At 44.2% G+C, this 16003-nt stretch overlaps 1 protein-coding gene across 2 annotated transcripts in view; it reads right to left on the reverse strand.

Annotated features, from left to right (window-relative positions):
- IQGAP2 (IQ motif containing GTPase activating protein 2) overlaps positions 1–4594 on the reverse strand; it is a 162509-nt gene extending 157915 nt beyond the window's left edge. Inside the window, exon 1 of one of the 2 annotated variants that reach the window (XM_077347356.1) lies at positions 3970–4594. In XM_077347356.1, coding sequence (XP_077203471.1) covers positions 3970–4021 — 52 coding nt within the window. In that variant the 5' untranslated portion in view covers positions 4022–4594. The remainder of the gene's footprint in view (positions 1–3969) is intronic. The other variant, XM_077347357.1, reaches the window with a different exon arrangement.
- Positions 4595–16003: the final 11409 nt, after the last annotated feature.

Here is a 16003-nt window from a genome sequence, read left to right on the forward strand (position 1 = left end):
AGTAGGGATTCAACCCCAGATTAGAGTCCACCACTTTTAACTATTACACCACGATGGATCTCTGAATACTCTGTAAGCACAGAACAACTCTGCGGACAACGTAGTTCAAACTCAGATGACGAACTGAGGTTCATCAGAGATAAAGACAAGAAAACAAGAACCCATTTGTTTACAAATATAATGTTGAGCACAGAGAAGCCAACAGAATCAAGATAGTTCTGGTCTTTGGAGAAATATCAGTTCCCTCCTCATAAAGTTGCCTGTGTTTCCATATACTATTCCATCTCTCCACCCCGCTAACTAGAAAAGCCAGGCTTTTCTCTGGTGGCCACACCACCATTCAAACTGTTTATGTTTTGCCCTCAATCTACCTTTCCCTGCATGTACACACACGTGCACACAAGTCTGCACTGGAGCAGCCACAAGCCTTGTTTGGCTACTGGAGAAACATATTCCCAGTCATCATTGCATGATTCTGCAAAAATTATAAAATAAGTTCACCTGACAACCATTACAACACTACAATGCCTCAGAAACTAAGCTACTACATAAGTTTTTTTTTAAAAAATGAAATACATCTGATATAGGTTCCTATTAAAAAAGTCATACAATAAATCACTTAGGTGCTACACACAGAGGTGTTCAAGATACCATAAATTGTATCACACAAGTCCAAAGGAAATGACATTCCTCTAAACTGTAGTTTTATTAAAGCAAATGTTTATAGAATAATAATACATTTATTATTAACTAAACTAAAATGTAGCTACTGGAAAAGAAATCAAAACACTTGTAGCTTTCCTTCACTTCCTCCACAATACTATCAACCTCTTACAAAACAGAACTATATTTTCTGACTCAAGTTTGATTGACATCTGACAGCAACGCCTGCTATTTAGCAAATACTGTTAAGCATTTGTCAGAAACAGCCCTAGATGTCAGAAAGTTTTATTGGTACTGTCTGTAAATCAATATGACTCAGTAACAGAGTGAAGGGTTTAAGAGACTTGGCTTAACCCTCAGATCAAGGAGCAAAGCTACTATGAGGGCCACTTTGTACATTATGTCTCTAATGTACACCTTAAACACAGAACAAACACAATACAAAAACACTTGCCAAAAGACAGGATTGGATATGGTTGTACTGCTGTTTAATGCCTTGAGGGCTGCTTACTCCCATATGAACCTACCTGAACATGAAGGTCATCCTCAGGAACTTATTTTATATAGGATCACAGAATCATTCAGCAAGCTTCTCTGGCAGAGCCAAACTCAAGTCACCCATGATCCTGGTCTGTCACTTTATCCACTACACCAAAATGGCTTTCACAGTGTGCTAATTCACTCTAGTAAAACTAATGTTTTAATAAGAACAAAGCTATTACTATTATGGTACTTTGGACACTCTTGAAGCAAAATTATTTGACTTCATGTAATTACTCCAAAAGAGTTGCAATCTAATTTCATCAGTCTTGACTGCAAATGAAAAATTCATCCTTTTGTTAGATCAAGATAATTCTGGTGCTTTGGTATGTTGGGTGAAGGGGCAGGCTAACAACCATACAATGGAACAATTCAGAAAGCATGAAGTAGGCAGCTTTTTTAAAAAAAGAAAAATTCTCATTACAGTAAACCAAGTTGTTACACTGTCAGCACCAGTATGTGTGCTCAGTATCTATGTCAGCACATATTTCCCACAATAATAATAAAAAGACAACAAATGTACATGAAAGTGACGTGCAAATAAAGAACTGGCAAGGCCAAGATTGTACTTTGACCTTAGTTTCTTTCAGGATCACATGTGATACTAAACAGTGTCACTTTTTAAAAACAGCTTACTGGTTACTCCATGAATTGTTATTCTGTCCTTGCGTGCTACTTTGCTACTATTAGTAATACTATGCATAGTATTCAATACACCTGAAACTGGCTCAACTAAAATCTGCTCTTGAAACTTCTCTCTGCTGCTCGCTTCTGCCAAAGAAGAACAACCGTTTCCTCTGTTTTCAGCTTTATGTTACTATCAATCTCAAAAGGTACATCTCTTTTCAAGCCACTTCCTGGCTCACTGTAAAAGAGGACTCTGAACTTCTGCCATGGAGCCACATAGTGTACTTCGTAGGCAATTATTGCCAGAGAAAACAGAAAATGCTTTAGCCAGGACACTGGATTCCTTGGGGACACCAGCAGGGGCAAGACAAGGTGGCATTACTCATACACTGATGAAACAGACCAAGGAAAAAGAACCCACTGGCCTTTGGCCATACATCACATATGGCAATACTCCACAAAGTCACAGAAACTTCATGAAACAAACCAAAATCCCCAGCAACGTAGAGAGCATTAATGGTTAGCAATGAGGCCAACCAATAAAATGTTACTGAGCAGAACTATTCTGAAATAAGATTTTGACATTATACTTCAGAAACAAGACTCCTGAATATTTTACAAGTTTTACATGCTCCTAGAACAGGGGTAGTCAACCTGTGGTCCTCCAGATGTCCATGGATTTGCTGGCAGGGGCTCATGGGAACTGTAGTCCATGAAAATCTGGAGGACCACAGGTTGACTTCCCCTGTCCTAGAACCTGCACAGAGCAGCAATAAAATGCTAGGTTCTTTGAATCTCAAAGGACTTTTAAAAACATTCTGTCAGGATAGAATGTAAGGAGCTATAGAAGGATTGGGAGTGGTTAGAGAAGAGTGCCTTTGCCACAGTATACCAAGCTTGGAAGCACACACAAGTATGGTATGGTAAGCAATTACAACAATGGGTGTGCTTAGTCTACACACTCAGGGCGGTTAACTGTCATGACTCCTCCCTGCTCTGAAAATTATAGCTGTGAGGCAGTGTCAAGATACTAAGTTTTCAGCAGTAATGCCACAGTGTGCACAAGTTTCTTGAGAGGGAAAGAGAAATGATAAAGTTCAGCTCTAGTTCATATTTACAATCCCAACAGATGGAACAGCAAATAATTTCTGTACAACTCAAATGTAAAAAAGATGAGAGAATTATTGCAGGCCAAATTTTCTACGGAGATGAGTAGTTTTAAGTACAGGAAGTGAAGAGCCATTTTATGAGTTAGGGCCACTTCGGTGCATTATGTTTGTGGCAAACACACATCCTATCCCCCCATTAAAAAAACCCCAAATATACCTCATTTACATGCATGTACCGAGACTCAAGTGCAAAATGGGTTAAGTTGGCCATTTACTACCTGTGTCACATATCTTGAAGGGGAAAAAGGCATTTTTTTTAACACTCAGAACCTCTGCCCATTTGCAAACAGGTCGACAGGGCTTACTGAGTCAAACGTGGCATGAGACTGAAGTGGGCGAAAAGTCCTTGCCCTCAGAAATAGTTGAACTTTAAAGCATGGCATACACAGAAACTTCACACAAAGCCAGCCAGCCGGCTCTCGTGCTACACGTCAGCGTATGAGGGCTTTCCTTGCAAGGTTTGCTCTTGTGTGCAAACTTCTCAACATGGAATCGGGTGCGCTCCCTGACTGGCTTTCTGCTTCCATGTTGCGGGAGTAGTCAAGTCAGGAGGCAGGCAAGCACCTGGGCAATCCGTTTGAGAGTGACACCCTGACCTCCCCATCCTCCCTGCTGAAGCCATGCAGGCAGGCAGGCAGGCAGGCAAGCCGGGGAAAGGGCGACGGGCGAGCCACTCAGGTAACAAGCTGCTGTCTCCAGCGGCAGGTGTTTCCTCGGCGCCGCCACCAACAGCACCCCCAGGACGCCGCGGAGGACCCTCCCTCTCCGCACCCGCGTCTCCCCGCGGCGTCCGGAACCCCTCCGACCCGGCAAACGGGTGGCGGGGAGAGCAAGCGGCGGGAGGGGGCGAAGAAGGGCGAACGGAGGAGAGGAAACAGGCGCCACCGTCCAGGTCAGGTGCCCCATTTTGGCGCAAAGCCCAGCCCTCGAGCGGGCAGCAAGCGAGCCGCGGCAACGCCACCATACTTACAGCCGTAACGGGGTCTCTGGAGGGCCGGCGAAGAGGGCTCCTCATGGTGCATTCTCTCGGTGGAGTCCGGAGCCGCCACTGCGCCGGCAAACTTCGCGAAGCCTCGGGCCAGTAATCCTCCGCTCCGCTAGCACCGAAAGCTCTCGGTGTCCTGCGGTCGCGGCTGCTCCGGAGGCGGGCAGGCACACAAGCGCAACAAGGGGGAGTTGCCTGTTCCTCCTCCTGCTGCTGCCGCCGCGCGCTCGCCTTTCTCGCCCCTTCCGCAACGCGAGCGTCGCCTTCCCAGGGCTCAGCGTCTCTTGCCGCCAGCCGGGGCGCGCCGCAAAGTGCTGCTCCAGACCCCCTTGGGAGGGAGGGAGGGAGGGAGGGGAACTCCAGCGGACGCCGCCTCCCCCTTCTTGCTCTCCGGGCGCAGATTAAGTTGAGTGCAGGGTCCGGAGGGCGGCTCTTGCCTTCTCCTCTCCCTGGCCGCCTCTGATTTGTTCCCTTTTACCTGGCTGTGCTGCACGCAGCGCCCTCCCAGGCCAGGCAGCTGCCTGTTGCTGCGCGCGCTCTATCCTGAGCGAAGCCGCCAAGCGAACTCTTTTCTCCTCCTTCGCCGCGGTTTCCTCTTTCTCCTCGGCCCCGTTATTCACCGGGGGAGGGGGCGGAGGAGGAGAGGAAAGGGGGCAGCGTCCGCTCTGCAGCGACCCCTGCAGTCTGCAACCAGGGCCGTGGCCGGCGGGTGGGCTGTCCTCGCCCCCAGCCCTCTCTCTCTCCTTCTCCGGTTTGCAATCTGCATGTATCCCAGTCCTGCGGGAAGCCGCGTCCAGTCTTGGGGGCTCGCTGCTTGCGACCAACTGCTCTTATTCGCCTCAGCTCCGGAGTGTGGCTTACAGTGCAGAAAGAAAACAATAACAGCAATACTAAAGTGCGCACTCCGGAGAACAAAACACTAAGGCAGCTTCATCCTATTTCTGTCCCAGGCAGTTGCTCGGTTACAGTGAGAAAGGGGCTCCTTCCCTCCAAAGATATTTGGCCAATGAGAAGCTCCCTCCAGAAAAAGAAATTATTACCAGGCAATATTATGAAGTGTGTTTTCTTCACACACTATCCAGCGCTCAGGTAAGTCTGAGTTTCGTTGGTGTTGAGACCTGTTGCTAATGCAGGGTCAGCCTGGAATATATTATTAGATAATAAGATTAAAGTGCTCCTGAATGCATTCAGAGAGCTTTCTCCTCATTATTGAGAGTTCACAGCTAATCCGGGCAAATCCAAAACCAAACCCACAATTCATCACTGAGTAAAGGATATTCTTAATTCTCAATTGTGGGCAAGGGCAAAACTAGAAATTAGACAGTACGGCCCCAGATCTTTACCTCAGGTACCCTTTATAAAAATTGGAAAGGAAGCTCTGGAGTGCCTTTTAAGGAAGGTGAATGCATACACACAGTCATGTTTCTGCAATACTTTAGCTGTATATAGTAATCGATTAGTTTGTTAACCGACTCCTATGGACTATGATTACTATTCCTTAAGGATGACCTTTTTTGCATTTTCTGTATTGAGAGAGATCTTACAGCGATAAATTAGAGGGGGAAACTGTCCCTCTAATCTTGGCTTTGCAATTAGATTCTGACTCACCACTTGAGTATTTCAGGGGGAAAAGTCTCAATTATTGATTGTTAGGCTGTGGCTCTTTTGCGTAAACAACCCTTAAAAAACAAAATTCCCAAAGAGGCTGCCTACCCCACTCCAACAAACCTCTTGAAGATTCATAAACAATTGATCTGCAGCCCATTTAAATAAAACGACCAAAATGCACTTCCCCCCTAGGTATTCTATGCTTGTTTAAATTACAAGTAAAGATTTCAGTGAGCCTCTCCCATCCATGGTCATATTACAGCATAAAGAACAACTTTTGTTTCTTTCATATCTGGCCTTCACCCCGTCATAGAACTGCAGGTAATACTTAATTTGTTTTTATTTATACTTTACTGATTGGTACCCAACGTTGCTTACAACATTTTCTTCTTCTCCATTTATCCTAACACCAACCCTGAGAGGTAGGTTACATTGAAGATGTGTGACTGACCCAAGCTTTCCCAGGCAGCTTCCATAGTGGAGTGGAGATCTGAACCTGGGTTTCTCTAGTTCAATACACTTAACTAGGGGTAGTCAAACTGCGGCCCTCCAGATGTCCATGGATTACAATTCCCATGAGCCCTTGCCAGCTTTTGAAATGTATGTAATTTTGATGGTTTTATGATGTTTTTATATATTTGGGCGGTATATAAATGTAATAAATAATAATAAGAGTTGTTTCTTATATGCCGCTTTTCTCTACCCGAAGGAGGCTCAAAGCGGCATACAGTCGCCTTCCCTTTCCTCTCCCCACAACAGACTCCCTGTGAGGTGGGTGAGGCTGAGAGAGCCCTGACATCACTGCTCGGTCAGAACAGTTTTATCAGTGCCATGGTGAGCCCAAGATAATAGCTGCATGTGGGGGAGCACAGAATCAAACCTGGCATTCCAGATTAGAAGTCCGCACTCCTAACCACTACACCAAACTGGCTGTGAAGAAGAGAAGCATGGCTCCTGTGGCCCACCCCCTGCCAATGACAGACAATTGGCTCAGCCCCCTCAACTCATGATTACCATTGGGCCTGTCTGCCCTATCATGCTGTTCCCCCCCCCTAGCAACAATGCTGCAGGGGAAGTATCCCACGTAACATTCCTCACGTGGCCACGTAACATTCCACAGCTGGCTTCTCTAACTGCAGTTAGAGGCCACCATTTTATCCTTAAGATGTAGGAAACATTAACAAAAATATTTTTGGCAACAAAGTGGGCTATAGAGCCTGTATGATTTGGATGGGCAGACTAAGACCTGGGAAATTAAGGTTCCAATCTCTGCTCTGCTGTGGATGCTTCTTGTGCTCCCAGACTAACCTACCTTACAGAATGGCTATGAGGATGAAATTGAGGCAGTGAAGAATAGCGCTGCAAGCTGCTTTAGGACCCGACTGGGCAGAAAAGTGCCATATAGATGTCTTCACTCCTGCCTGCAGCTGTGCAGGTATAGTCTCCATGTCAGTGGGTAATGGTACATAAATTAGCATGCCACTGAAAAGCCATTGCTTTTCTATGTAATACAAAGTTTAAGCTTTATTCAGGGTATAAGCCTTCTTGAGCCTACTCACTCCTCCAGATACATTCAAACAGATTTCTTCAAGGGTTGCATGGATGTAATGTTGCTGTAAGGCTACAGCCATGCATTTGTTTTTAAGACAGGTAAGTTTGCCGGCAGGCGGTGGTGATGGGGAGATCGAGAGAGCCCTATTCTGGCTTCTGTTTTTCCACTTGGTCTGAAGAAACCAGCAGGCAAAGATTTTCATGGCATGGGAATAAGTAATATTTCTCATTTAATGCCTGTAGATTGCTGCTAAAGGGAGAGAAAGGGGGGGGGGCTTGTAAACAAATGCTGGCATCCGTGGTAGATGCATAGAACATATACCCCAAATGGAACATCAGCATGGTAAGGGGATGCCTGAAGCTGTTCAAACCAAAAGCCTCACTGTATGCATTGGTTGTTTTCTACTAACAGCAACAGCCCTCATATAGGTCCCATCATGTGCTCTACTTTTTATTTCTAAGTGGCTGATAGCTTGGCTCGTGTGGCCAATTCTTACATGCCCAAGGAAATGCTGATTGTCATTTTGGAGTCAGGAGGAGAATTTCCTCCAGGACTGACTGGCCAGGGATTCTGGGTTTTTTTGGGGGGGGGGGATCATCTGGGCATGGAATTGAGGTCACTGTGGGTGGTCAGGTAGTTGTGCATTTCCTGCATTCTGCAGGGGGTTGGACTAGATGACCCTGGAGGGGTCTATGAATCCATGTTAAAGTTTCCTGCACAAAATCAAAACATTGCTGAGGAATGGGGAAATATGGGAGACAGAAAGAGCCAGCATATGTCTTTTGTGTGCTTGCTTACAGTTTGGATTCAATACATCGCAGACATAAACATTTAATTAGGGTAAGCCTTTTTATGAATCTTGAAAAATAATAGAAGAGCTTGGTTGGGGAGTGTTGAATTATTGGTCCAAGAACAGAATGACAGCCAAAAGAAACTTGAGAACAATGATCACTCATGAACACATATAACTCTGCTTAATATTGAATCAGACCACTTACCTGTCAAAAAGAAGAGCTTTTTTTTGTACCTTGCTTTTTACTACCCGAAGGAGTCTCAAAACAGCTTACAATTGCCTACCTTTACTCTCCCCAAAACAGATATCCTGTGAAGTAGGTGAGCCTGAGAGAGCTCTGAGAGAACTGAGATTTACCCAAGGGCACCCAACTGGATGCATGTGGAGGACGGGGAATCAAACCCATTACTCCAGATTTGAGGCTGCTGTTCTTAATCTAGTGATTAAGGTCACAAAGGTCACTGTTATCTATGGTAAATGTTGGAGGGTCACCAAGTTCTGGGATAAAGGTCCTTCACTTCACCTATTCTCTGATCTTTTTAACTGAAGATGACAGGGGTTGAACTTGAGACTCTACCACTGAGTCATGTCCCCTCCCAAGACTGTCAGCACAGTAGAAAAAAAGTTAATGATGTGCACTTTTCCAAACTTATGCCCCTCTCACTTTCTGACCCATTCTCACATATGCTTTCAAATCTTTTAGCAGAAGTGCAGTGCGTGAATGATTGGCAACTGATAGATCTCACTAGGGCCGATTCCACACTGCAGAAAAGGCCGAGAGGGCGGTCATATGGAAGCGGGGCAAATTCCCACTTCCACATGATGCAGCCACTGGGCAGGTCCCCTCCTGGGCCTACTACAAATCAGACCCTCAGATGCCCCAGGCTAATAGAACGCAGGAGAATCCACATTCCCTTAGCTGCTGCAGCAGCCAACAGCCGCTGTCCTGCACCAGCCCTTGTGGACAGGGAAGAGCCAGGCCTTCCAGGTGGCACAGAGGGGGCAAAGAATGCCCCAGTCAGCTTGGCAGTGCTTTGCTGCACCATGGGGTGGACCGGGGCATTCATTTTCATTTTACAGGAAGATGGGTTTGCATGGAATGCAATCCCACCCACCTGCAAAATAATCCACCCGCAGGCCTCCCCGCATGGCAGAACTAATCCGCCACTGCTTTGTTTTTCAGGGGACACACTTTTCAGTGGGACACCAGGTTCTGAAATATGTCACTGTGTGGGCACAGACTACTGCAGGGCATGCAGCTCTGCAGCAACACACTGTTTGTGACCCGTTTGTGGCTCATGCTGAATTCCACTTGTGGTGCCACAGCTGATATAGTTGTATGGCAGTGCCACTGCTTGAATTTGGTAGTGATGAGCTTTTATCACTTAATCACAACTGATTACAGACTGATGGCTTGAACAGTTGGCATTGGTATTCACTTGACCAGCTGGGTAAAACAGGAAGCATTGCTGCTAAGTTGGTTTAAAAATAAATTAAAATAAAATAAAACTCCAATGGAGTTTCTTGTGGGTTCCTATCTTATAAATGGTTCAACATGCATTTTGATCCTAAGCCAATAATAAAATCAGCAAATCTCAAAAAATCAGCTTTCATATAGCATTGGTTGGTTAGGGGTGCTTTATTTAGATATGGATACTTCAAACATGAATTGCAATACAAACTGGAAATCCATTGGCACCTTTAAGATTAACCAAATTTGTTCCAGCACAAGTCTTTGTGAGTCAGACCTCAGTTCTTCAGATGCATAATATGAAATTGAAACTATAACCAGAATCTCAGGGAGGAAAATTGTGGGAGGAGGAGAGGAGTCGTCATGAATCTTCAAGTGTGTGTCTCTGTGTCACAAAAACAAGGGCTCGCCAACCTCCAGGTAGGGGCTGGAGATCTCTTAGAATTACAGCTTATCTTCAGGCTACATTTTGCTTATTTAATTTTTAAATATTTAAAACATCCATGCCCCTTCTCCTGGAGAATATGGCAGCTTTGGAAGGTAGATTACATGTCATAATATCCTACCAAGGTTCCTCTGCTCTCTAAAACCCACTCCCTGGCTCTACCCTCAAATCTCCCAAGTATTTCCAAACTTTGGGATGGCAGTCTAACAGAAACAGCCGTGGTTGTTTTACTTAATGAAGATACAAGTGATCACAGACGCCCATAAGAATTCAGTTACAGAGAGCTTAATTTCCCATACAGACCCCAGTTATTATCATATTTGGAAAAGGACTTTCTGTGTTTCAAATAAACAAAGGATTTCTAGTGTGTGCCATAGTATTTTACTTAACATACATTTGTGCCTATAAGTAATGGCTGATCTTTTTCCTACATTCAAGCAGCTAAATTATGGCAACATTTATTTGGTTGCTATTACTGAAGGAAAGTTTAATAATTTAGAATTATCACTTCTCTTTTAAAAGAAAAAAATATGAAACCTGGAAAAATAACTTTCTTTCTTTGAAAAAACTACATTATTTAGACATATATCAATGTACCTTCCTATTTATTCCTGGGAACAGCAACAGATTTTGCAAGTAGGAAGCTCCCCTGTTTGAAATTCTTGAGTGGCTTAAACAGGAATGTTGTAAATGCATGATAATAAGAAAAACTATTGTTTAAATAGTGTTAATTTACTCTTGCTTTTGAATTATGAATATAGTATAGGTAAGTCATGTGCCCCCTTCAAGGATCGCTGCCTTGTTGTGGCAAGGGGGCTTGCGTAGTTCAGTGAAGCTATGAGCTATGCCATGCAGGGCCACCCAAGACGGACAGGTCATAGCTGAGAGCTCTGACAAAAGGTGATCCACTGGAGAAGGAAATGGCAAACCACTCCAGTATCTTTGCCATGAAAACTCTATGGACAGTTCCAATAGGCATAACGATATGACGCTGGAAGATGAGCCCCTCAGGTCGGAAGGTGTCCAATATGCTACTGGGGATGAGCAGACGGCTAGTACGAGTAGCGCCAGAATGAATGAAGCGGCTGGGCCAAAGCCGAAAGGACGCTCAGTTGTGGAAGTAACTGGTGGCGAAAAGACAGTCCGATGCTGTAAAGATTTTTATTCCATAGGAACCTGGAACGTCAGATCCATGAATCAAGGCAAGCTGGACGTGGTTAAACAAGAAATGAGAAGACTGAACATCGACATTTTAGGAATCAGTGAACTAAAATGGACAGGAATGGGTGAATTTAATTCAGATGACCATCAGGTATACTACTGTGGACAAGAATCTTGCAGAAGAAATGGAGTAGCCTTCATAATCAATAAGAGAGTAGGAAAAGCAGTCTTGGGATACAATCCCCAAAATGACAGAATGATCTCAGTTCGAATCCAAGGCAAACCATTCAACATCACAGTGATCCAGGTCTACGCCCCAACCACTGCTGCTGAAGAGGATGAAGTTGATCAGTTCTATGAAGCCCTACAACACCTTCTAGAAGCAACGCCCAAAAATGATGTGCTTATCATCATGGGGGATTGGAATGCTAAAGTAGGAAGCCAAAAGATAACCGGGATAACAGGCAAGTTTGGCCTTGGAGTACAAAATGAAGCAGGGCACAGGCTGGTAGAATTTTGTCAAGAGAATACAATGGTCATAGCAAACACTCTTTTCCAGCAACCCAAGAGACGACTCTACACATGGACATCACCAGACGGTCAACACAGAAATCAGATTGACTATGTGCTCTGCAGCCAAAGATGGAAAAGTTCTATCCAGTCAATAAAAACAAGACCAGGAGCTGATTGTGGTTCAGATCATGAGCTTCTTGTTGCAAAATTTAAGCTTAAATTGAAGAAAGTAGGGCAAAGCACTAGGCCACTCAGGTATGAACTAAATCATATCCCCGACAAATACACAGTGGAGGTGACAAATAGATTTAAGGAATTAGATCTGATAGACAGAGTGCCTGAAGAACTATGGACGGAGGTTCGTAACATTGTACAAGAGGTAGCAACTAAAACCATCCCAAAAAAAAAAGAAATGCAAGAAATCAAAATGGCTGTCTGAGGAAGCTTTACAAATAGCTAAGGAGAGAAGGGAAGTGAAAGGCAAGGGAGAAAGAGAAAGATACACCCAATTGAATGCAGAATTCCAGAGAAAAGCTAGAAGAGATAAGAATGCCTTCTTAAATGAACAGTGCAAGCAAATAGAAGAAAACAATAGAATGGGGAGGACCAGAGATCTTTTCAAGAAAATTGGATATATGAAGAGAACGTTTCATGCAAAGATGGGTATGATAAGGGACCAAAATGGTAGGGACCTCACAGAAGCAGAAGAGATCAAACAAAGGTGGCAAAATTATACAGAAGAACTATACAAGAGCGAGCTTAACATCCCTGATGACCACAATGGGGTAGTTACTGACCTGGAGCCAGACATCCTGGAATGTGAAGTCAAATGGGCCTTAGGAAGTCTGAGCAACAATAAAGCTAGTGGTAGTGACAGCATTCCAGTTGAACTATTCAAAATCTTAAAGGACGATGCAGTAAAAGTGCTACACTCAATATGCCAGCAAATTTGGAAAACTCAACAATGGCCACAGGATTGGAAAAGGTCAGTTTACATTCCAATCCCAAAGAAGGGCAATGCCAAAGAATGTTCAAACTACCGCACCATTGCACTAATTTCTCATGCTAGCAAAGTTATGCTCAAAATCCTACAAGCTAGGCTCCAGCAATATGTGGACCGAGAACTTCCAGAAGTACAGGCAGGATTTCGAAGAGGCAGAGGAACTAGAGATCAAATTGCCAACATACGCTGGATCATGGAGAAAGCTAGGGTGTACCAGAAGAACGTCTACTTCTGCTTCATTGACTATGCTAAAGCCTTTGATTGTGTGGAGCACAACAAATTGTGGCAAGTTCTTAAAGAGATGGGAATACCAGAGCATCTTATTTGTCTCTTGAGAAATTTATATGCAGGTCAAGAAGCAACAGTGAGAACTGAACATGGAATCACTGACTGGTTCAAAATTGAGAAAGGAGTTCGGCAAGGCTGTATACTGTCGCCTTGCCTATTTAACTTGTATGCAGAGCACATCATGAGAAATGCGGGATTAGAGGAGTCACAAATTGGGATCAAGATTGCAGGGAGAAATATCAACAACCTCAGATATGCAGATGATACCACTCTAATGGCAGAAAGTGAAGAGGAACTAAAGAGCCTGTTGATGCGGGTGAAGGAGGAGAGTGCAAAAGTTGGCTTGAAACTCAACATCAAGAAAACAAAGATCATGGCATCCGGCCCTCTCAATTCCTGGCAAATAGAAGGGGAAGAAATGGAGATAGTGACAGATTTTATTTTCCTGGGCTCCAAGATCACTGCAGATGGGGACTGCAGCAAAGAAATTAAAAGACGCTTGCTCCTGGGGAGGAAAGCTATGGCAAATCTAGACAGCATCCTAAAAAGCAGAGATATCACCCTGCCAACAAAAGTGCGTTTAGTCAAGGCTATGGTCTTCCCAGTTGCAATGTATGGCTGCGAAAGTTGGACCATAAGGAAGGCCGAGCGTCAAAGAATTGAGGCTTTTGAACTCTGGTGCTGGAGAAGACTCTTGCGAGTCCCTTGGACTGCAAGGCGAACAAACCGGTCAGTCCTCGAGGAGATCAGCCCTGACTGCTCTTTAGAAGGCCAGATCCTGAAGATGAAACTCAAATATTTTGGCCACCTCATGAGAAGGAAGGACTCCCTGGAGAAGAGCCTAATGCTGGGAGCGATCGAGGGCAAAAGAAGAAGGGGACGACAGAGAATGAGGTGGCTGGATGGAGTCACTGAAGCAGTAGGTGCAAACTTAAATGGACTCCGGGGAATGGTAGAGGACAGGAAGGCCTGGAGGATCATTGTCCATGGGGTCGCGATGGGTCGGACACGACTTCGCACATAACAACAACAAAGTCATGTGCTATTATTAAATGTAATTTCTTAAAGAAAGGGAAAATTTAATTTGTAAAACAATTATCTATTATATTGGTACATATCAGCATGTTTTGTATTAGTTTCTGTGAGATGGTAGCGGGAAAATCCATTTATTTGTATCGTCTGGTAGCTACCTGGGTGTGGCCATTTTGTAGCGTATCACAATAAGGAAGGAATTATCTTAATGAAGGCTTGCAAAAACAAAAAGATCTTCTAGATTATTTTTAGCAAACAGATAATTAAATTCAAGAGTCAAAATTGTGGGACTGACTATTTTTCAACACAAATATATGTGCAGCTTAATTATTGTGTACTTGAACAGAAAGTTGTTGTGTACTTTACCAGAAAACTTTGGTCCTCCCTAAGAATTGAATTCTATGCATGCCTACAGTTGTGTCTGTAGACCTGCCAAGGACTGATCTTGAAGTTTGAGGCAGGATTGTAATCCTGAGCATGCGATTACCAGCGCAGGTTGGATCCAGCCTGCCAGATCCAGTCAGTTTATAGTGAAATTGACCAATAGCTCCTGTTGGCAGGAAGATCCTTTTCAGTTTTTGCCTCTTGTACTTTTGAGCTGGAATCACAATAAAGAGCTGAAATGAACTCCCTGCTGAAATCATTGTAAAGAGGAGGAAGCCAATTTGCCTGCTTGTAAACTCCCAGTGTCCTGGTCTCTGAACCCATGGATTTAATCCTGGCGATGAAGGTGGGATCGCTGTGCTAGGTAGACAGCCCTGGCCAGCAACCACTGCATTCATTGCTGTGGGGCCCTGCCTTCTGATGAGGGACAAGTTGCCTGAAATAACTCCTTTTACTCAGTGCCTGACTTCCAGGGACCAGACCAACCGATGAGGCTGACTGGAGAGCAGGCTCAGTTGCAATGGAAATCATGGCTGCCTTGGGCCAGATGGAATCTTTTGACCCCTGCTGCTCTGCCAGATGGGCATCCTATGTGAAGCGCCTGCAGTGCTACCTTCTCACCAGTGGTGTAACTGATGGCAACCAGAAGGGAGCCATGTTCCTAAATGTCTGAGGACCCAGCTACCTTGCCCAAGACCTGTTGTTCCCAACTGATGTCAAAACAGCTGACCTCAATACGATTCTTCATCGCCTGCAGGAGCACTTTGATCTGCAGCTAGAAGAAATCACCAGTTGACTCTTCTGCCTTCTGATCCCAAGTTCCCAGTCCTAGTTCTGTTTGCCTAGTGCAGGCTTTCTCAACCAGGGTTTCATGAAATCCCAGGGTTTCTTGATGGTCCTGGAAGGGTTTCCTGAATTACTGGGAGTTAATTTTTACGTGTGTGTGTGTGTATAATCTGCTAAACATTTATTATGATATGACCATATATAGTCATGTCAACCTCCCCTCTTTCCCAAAAAGGCCAATGAAGAGCCTGGAGGGGAGGAGCCCTAGCTGGGCGTGTACTTCCCAACCATATTCTGCACAATCGCACTACTTCTGTGGTTTCTCAAAGCCTGAAGAATGTTTCAGGGTTTCTCAAAGTTAAAAAATTTGAGAAAGGCTGGCCTAGTGGCTGCTTTAGGATTCTGGTTCTGATCCCTAACAATGGTTTGGTATAATACTAGATTTTGTCTTCATTCATCATTATAATAAATGAATCTCTCATGGATGAACCCGAATCCTCATTTAAACAGCCCAGCTAGCCCTATTACTTTGAAAAACTTTTCTTTTTAGTCATTTCTTCCCACTTTTTGGGTGATGAGATCAAAGTGCAGGGTTTTGATAGCTTCCTCTGCAGGATTACAATTCCTTTGCATTGTCCACATGAAGCATGAAAGGTTTTTTTTAACTACAGGAAAATGGGCATGAACATTAAAAGGTGGCATATATCTGTAATATATATTTCAGAAATATGGAAATCTGCTTATATTTGATATAGTGTAGCAGGTGGATTATATATCCAATACAGAAATCTGCTTGATCTGTATGCTTTGTAGATTGCCTTGGCTGCAAGTTCCATATAGCCAGCCCAGTGCTAATGATTTATGCAGTCCTAGGGAAAGTTACTCTAATCAGTAGATTTATGGTGTAATCCTAACATCACTTGCTTGAGAGTAAGCCCCACTGAATAAAATGACTTTTACTTCACAGTAGACTTGCTTAGGAT

This window comes from Paroedura picta, chromosome 7 (genome assembly GCF_049243985.1).
Source record: "Paroedura picta isolate Pp20150507F chromosome 7, Ppicta_v3.0, whole genome shotgun sequence".
In the NCBI taxonomy this organism is placed as follows: domain Eukaryota; kingdom Metazoa; phylum Chordata; class Lepidosauria; order Squamata; family Gekkonidae; genus Paroedura; species Paroedura picta.